The 6,521-nt window shown below is 51.4% G+C and overlaps 1 protein-coding gene across 10 annotated transcripts in view; it reads left to right on the top strand.

The window, feature by feature from the left end:
- The window catches only part of GLT1D1 (glycosyltransferase 1 domain containing 1), a 95,142-nt gene that overhangs the window by 34,815 nt on the left and 53,806 nt on the right, over positions 1-6,521 (top strand). For all 10 annotated transcript variants that reach the window (XM_034638761.1, XM_034638762.1, XM_034638760.1 and 7 more), the window contains one exon: positions 2,532-2,583. In XM_034638761.1, the coding sequence (XP_034494652.1) occupies positions 2,532-2,583 (52 nt within the window). The remainder of the gene's footprint in view (positions 1-2,531; positions 2,584-6,521) is intronic.

Genomic DNA, 6,521 nt, shown 5'->3' with positions numbered 1-6,521 from the left:
ATCTTTTGTTTCTCTTGCCTTTGGAGATGTGTCATGAAAAAGTTTGCTTTGGCCAATGTCAAAGAGGTTGCTGCCTATGCTCTCCTCTATGATTTGGATGGATTCCTGTTTCACATCGAGGTCTTTCATCCATTTGGAGTTTATCTTTGTGTATGGTGTGAGAGAGTGGTCAAGTTTCATTCTTTTGCATGTAGCTGTCCAATTTTCCCAGCACCATTTATTGAAGAGACTGTCTTTTTTCCACCAGATGTTTTTCCCTGCTTTGTCAAAGATTAGTTGCCCAAAGAGCCGAGGGTCCATTTCTGGGTTCTCTATTCTGTTCCATTGGTCTATGTNTCTGTTCTGTTCCATTGGTCTATGTATCTGTTTTTATTTTAAATTTATTTTCTGAGGATCGTGGGGTCAGAAACCCCCTTCACGTCTATCTCCTAGGTGGCTGGGTGTGAACCCAGGGCCAGTGTCTCTGTAGGGAGGGGCTGCAAGGACGAAGGTGTTACCAGCCACTCCGGAATAAACAGGAATGATGGGGTTCGCTCAGTCCGCCCACTGACTCACTCCTGAAGGGTGTACGCGAGCACTCCTCCTGATGAAGGCTCTCATTCCTTCCTTCAGACTTCAGCCGTGCCGTAGACCCCTGATGCCAATTCTGATTGAACGGGGCATGCCGGCGGAAAAGGGGACGGGACGGGGTGGGGACAGTGACAGCCAGCTGCTGGGCGAGGGTGCCTATGCTCCCTCTAATGCAGTCGGCCCCAGGCACCTGCTCTCCGTCTTCCCTCATTCTGACCCGCTTCCTGTTGGAATGTAAGGCAGGACCCCAGCCGTGTGCTTGTTCGTGTATTCAGTCTGTGGGCGTTTTTGCCTGCTGGGTGCCGGGCATGACTCCGGGGGTTGGGGGAGTCCCAGTGCGCACAGCGACATCCCACCCGCACGGGGCAGGCATTCCCCTGGGAGACGAGGTGGTGGTCTTGACGAAGGAGCAGAGTAACCTTCCACAAGCCATCCTCAGGCTGCACCGTGCATGTATCTAGAAATTCTGTTATGGGGGAAGGGCGAGAGCCTTCTGTCATTGGCCTTATTCCCCGCTCCTCAGCTTCTCTCTACCTTTGTGGTCTCCTCTTTTTTCTTTTCTAGAGGTTCGAGGCTGTCCGGTAGTCTGTTCGCTGGCCATGTGGGGTGCTCGAAGTCGTGGCAGTGGTTTTAGTCCTGGTAGAAAACAGTACAGGAACGACTTGTTGGGCGCTGGACTCCCTGGGGACCGGGGACCTCGCAGCCACTCACATGCACCCTGCTCCTTGTGGGCTTCCTACGGTTTCCCGCAAAGGAGGGTCCCTACGCTCTCCTTGCGCCGTAGCTCTCAGAGTGCAGCAGGTGCCCTCAGAATAGTTTGTTCGTGCCCTCATCCATGTCCAGGGGCACGGGGAGCATCCCGTGAGGGATGCCAGTGCTCGCATCACTGCTAGGCCGGCCCGCTCACACCAGCTGCGTGTGGGGCGTGGGGGGTAGAGGCGGCCCTGGTGCGAGGGGTGATGCCCTATGTGCCTCCCCGCCCCTCTCTGTCACACCCACACAGAAGGTTTCCTCCTTCCTCCCTTGAATCGGGGGTGTGTGATTGACTGGCCAGGATGGGTGGAAGGTGGTGGGGAGGGAAGGCTCAGAGAAGACAGGCAGGGGAAGGGGGACTCTTCTGGGAAGGAGCCCACCCTTTGGGGTTAGCTAGTGGGGAGGAATCAACCATTAAGGGTTCTTTGTCGTGACCACTATTACTGTGGTGTCTGCTCGTGGTGATTTTCCATTTCCACTACTCCCTCTGCATTTATTCATTGGAATTCTAGAAGGAAGAGCTATCCCTTTGACCCCATGTGCTTATCCACTTCTTTGTATATCAGTACGGACACGTGGGTATTTATTTTATTTTACTCTCTGGTTATCCATCACTGGGATATATATGGGTGCTCAGGTTGTCCCCGCGCTGGCCACGGGAGATGCTCTGCGTGGACTCCGGCGTCCTCCCAGCATGCCCTCGGCAGTTTCGAGCAATTTCTTACTGCCTGGCTACCATAAGATGTTCCTGGTTCATCCCATGTGTACCCGGCCCTGCTCTGGAAACAGCCATTGCTTGATAACCATGTGCATTCGGTGAATTTTGCGTACTTCAGCACAGCCTTCCTTCCCTGAAGCCCGTGGACCGACAGCCGGTCCCTGGGTGTTCTGAGTGGATAGCTAAATCCTCTGCTGCCGTCCTGCGTCGGCTTCCTGACTTTTCCCTGCCCCTCTGACCTCGCACGGAAGGAACAACCACAAAAATGGACGTGTGGCACTCCACGTGTTTATTTCTTGCATACACAGCTTGCTTTGATGTGAGTGCAGAGTGAACCTGAAGGCCCCTGACCGCACGTGCTGAAGGCGGGTGGCACCCAGAATTCAGCTCCTTACCTTATCTCTCACAGTTTGTTCCAGGGAGCCGTTCCCTAGTTCTGTTCATTGAATTCTGCCCTAATTGTTTTCCTTATTTTTGTTCATTTTACTAGATTTGCTGTCGCTTTCACAGAGTCAATGAAGGAAACGGCACAGACACAGTGGGTATGTGTTTCTTTTGTGCTGTCTTGCCCTTCTGGGTTAGGGAGGTGGCAGGGGGAGTGGGGGAGGTGGCAGGGGTGGAGGCTGCATGGCACTTGGATGGGAATGGGCGGTGTTTCTGCTGACACTGCCCATTGTGGCCACAAGAGTGTAGGAAGTCTCCTGTATACTGATGTTTTTTTCATTTGTGTAGATACTCTTAAGACTCGACTGATTTTTTTAATATTGTTGCTGAATAGCAGAAGTAGCCCAGTCACTGAATCTTTTAATGTTGTTCTGTTTTTCCGCGCTCGGAATGGATGATTTCCAGGTTGTGCTCTAACAGGTGCAGCCTCCCCGCAGTGGTCTTTTCGGTGGTAGGTGTAGTTTCCAAGGTTGGGCGATTTGTGCGAAGAGCTTGAAGGAGTGGAGGACGTTGTAGACAAGTTAGATCCTTACTGTCTGACTCATGACAACTCGGGGCAGAGATGAGCTGGTGGGAGAGAGTTTCAGCGGAGAGGGAGGCAGACGCCTGGCAGAGCTGGCGCCTGCAGGACGAAAGCAGCCAACCCAGGGACCACGTTGCCCCTGCGGCGCACGCGCACGGGCCTCTGCCATCTAGCGGGGAGAGCAGCAGGCGCCTTGGGCGCCAGCGTCCTGGGTCCCCGCGCGGGGCCAGCTCATCTGTTGAGCCCACCGCTCACACCTTTATCATTTGTCGGCATTACTCCTGTTGCGGGTATTCTGCAGGCTCTGCGCTTTCTGTGTAGAGTTTTGATCTGTAAAATCTAGCACATGGAGCCTGCCGCGTGGGGGCGAGGGTGCGCGCGGGGCTCTGTGGGACCGTGGTCCCTTAGCAAGGCTTTGAACACTGCGCATGCGGATGCGCTCATCCCCACGGCCGGAGTGCGCCTACCTCCTTCTTCACATCAAACGCTCCCAGGAAGGAACCAGAGGACAGTTTAATAACCATACATCTCCGGATGACCAGTGACAAGCTTCCTGGCTGCTGGTTTTCTGCTGGACCAGTTTGACTGTCTGCCTTCTAAGAAGGTGGTTGTCTGGGCTGGTGCCGTCAGAGGGGGATCCCTGCAAGCTTCCTGGCCCCCACAAAGCCAAGCCTATTTGCATCATAACACAGAGACACTGTTTGCCTTCCCCGCCTTGGGGGTGCAGTAAAACGGCTGACCCCTCCCTCCCTTCCTCCTAGAAGGCAGTGGCCCCCATCTGAGACAGTCAGTGATGGTTCACACCACCCCTTGTAAGTAAAAAAAAACAAAATCACTTGAAGATCTCCTTGACGAAGCCATAAAAAAATGCATCCAACATTGACCTTGGAATACGTGTTTTTGAACATTGTGTGTGACGGCGCCGAAGCAAACACTCCACTTCCCGCTGCGTTCTGAGTGACGGGTGGCGTTCATCTGGAGGCTCCCGTGTGTTTGAGTCGCAGACTGAACCGATGTGTCATGATTTTGTATCTGAAAGAACAACTGGCAGACAAACTGGTGATTTGGATGTGGGCATTTGTTAGACAGTTTCTTAAAAATGAGTGGATCAAGCCAGTCACATTAAGCAAAACCACTGGCAGTCTTTGTTGCCAACGATAACGTTTGAATTGTTGAGCAAAAATGGGAACTTGGGAAAGCCACCCTGCGGCTGACAGCTTCCCCAGGCGTAAAGACCCCCTGGTGAGATCAGTGGTCATCTGAACAAGCGGGATTTGTGTGTTGATGTTGTATGACGACACATTCCGTGATTTGGAAGATCTGCATGACTCAGTGAACCTGTGTTTTTCCAATGACCAATACACGGCATGACAATCCTGCGTAGGGAAAAGATCCATCCAAAGTGTGAGCTAGACCAATGGACTTTGTTGGAGCAGAGTGTGACAGGAGTTCAGGGTCCCTCTTGCATCTAACTTTAGGACATGACCATTTTTTTGAGTTTTCGTGTAAGTTCCCAAGAGTAACAGCTACAATGATCCGAAAAGGCTTGCCCCTTCCCAACAACCCATCAGCAAGAGGCCGGCTTTTCTTTACATTTCAGCCAGAACACATCGAATGGGGCAGCAGACGTGGGGATCCAACTGCCCAAGCCAGGCATGAAAGGCAGCTTTTACCTGTGGCAGCGTACGGTCCTTGTCTGTGGACTCGGATCCCTTCCCCCGTGCGTCTCCATCTTAAATGTCACCTTTGTCCGTTGACTTAGGACCTTCCCAAATTGCCATAGATGTGCTAACTCACTGTATGTTATTTGTTATAAAACAAACCACACCAAATACAACGCCTGAAATCAAACACGTACTATTCATTCTCTGTGTTGCCTGCGTCAGCCCAGCCAGGCTGAGCGGTCTGGGGGGCCTCCTTCTGCCGTGGCCGGGGCCTTTGCTGGAGCGGTGGGGACAGCTGAGGCCTCTCTCCTTGGGTCCGCCATCCCTCGTGAGGCTCTGCAGTGGGAGAGAGCAGGCCCCAGGGAAAAAGCGTTCTTGGAACTTCTGCTTGAGTAATGTTTGCTCCCATCCTCCTGGTCCAAGTCGAGGAGTGGGGATACAGTCGGCCCCGTGATGGGAGTCTTCAAGGTGGCCCTGCAGGGGCGCAGACACAGGGAGAGATGCACTTGGTGCTTGTCCTTGCCTTCACCCTATGTGGTCGTGAGCTCCCTGAGGACAGGGACAAAGTGGGGTTCACCAGTACATCCCCAGAGGGTAACACACATCCTCGTGCTCAATAAATATTTGTTGAATTGAATTTATAAGGGACGGACCCTTCTTCAGAACTTGTTCTTACAGAAGTTTCTACACATAAGCACAAGTAGCAAGAATAGAAGGGTGCCCTGCACCCAACACCTGCTTCCGTTCTTCCATTCTTACTTAACCTACTGTCATTCTCCCCGTCGCACATGTGTACACACACGCACACACGTGTGCAGTTGCACACATGCACACACCCATATCCATATATGTGTGCACACACTTTCTGTAATATTTTTTTAAAAGTTCCAGCCATCCTGCCATTTTCCCTGTAAATGCACTTTGATAAAGATTTTTTTAACCTAAGTACCAGGTTCTGGATAAATTTTTGTGTGGGAAGACCGTAGCATGTAAAGAAGAAATAAAGTAGGACTCAAGAATATTGACATGATTTAAGATTTTTATCAATAAATTTTGGAAGAACTCAAGTGTAGGAATTTGGAAAAGCAGAGAAGTGCACTCTCTGAGTCCCAGACGCACTGAATTAGAGACAAATACTGGAGTTCGGCATAAATATGGGGACTGCAGCTGCAGTGTGACACTGGCCTCGGGAAACGGCGGACCATTCTTCCTGCGTGAGCTTCACTTTCACATGCAGTCAGACGGGAACCGGCCCCCATGCACAGAGCAGGTGCAGTCCGGGCGGGCAGGACAGTAGGGGTGATGACGCCAGTGGAAGGGACTGCTTGTGTCTCCAAGCCAAGTCCACCATTAGCTGTCACTCAGGTTCCTACATGGGCCGGGTGATCCCAGGTCAGGCGTCTCTGTTTTACTCTTCCACATTTCTTTTTTTTTTAGCCTTTTTAAAAAAATTTTTTAAATAATTTTTTATGTTAGTCACCATACAGTACATCCTTAGTTGTTGATGTAATGTTTCATGATTCATTATTTGCATGTAACACCCAGCGCACCATGCAATATGTGCCCTCCTTAATATCCATCACCGGCCCATCCCATTCCCCCCGCCGAAGCCCTCAGTTTGTTTCCCAGACTCCACAGTTTCTCATGGTTCATTCCCCCTTCTGTTTAGCCCCCTTCATTCTTCCCTTCCTTCTCCTACCAATCTTCCTGCTATTTCTTACGTTGCATAAATGAGTGAAACCATATAATTGTCTTTCTCTGCTTGACTTATTCACTCAGCATAATCTCCTCCAGTCCCGTCCATGTTGCTGCAAACGTTGGGTAATCGTTCTTTCTGATGGCTGAGTAA

Source organism: Ailuropoda melanoleuca, chromosome 12 (genome assembly GCF_002007445.2).
Source record: "Ailuropoda melanoleuca isolate Jingjing chromosome 12, ASM200744v2, whole genome shotgun sequence".
NCBI lineage: Eukaryota > Metazoa > Chordata > Mammalia > Carnivora > Ursidae > Ailuropoda > Ailuropoda melanoleuca.
This window is presented reverse-complemented; position numbering and strand designations above follow the sequence as displayed.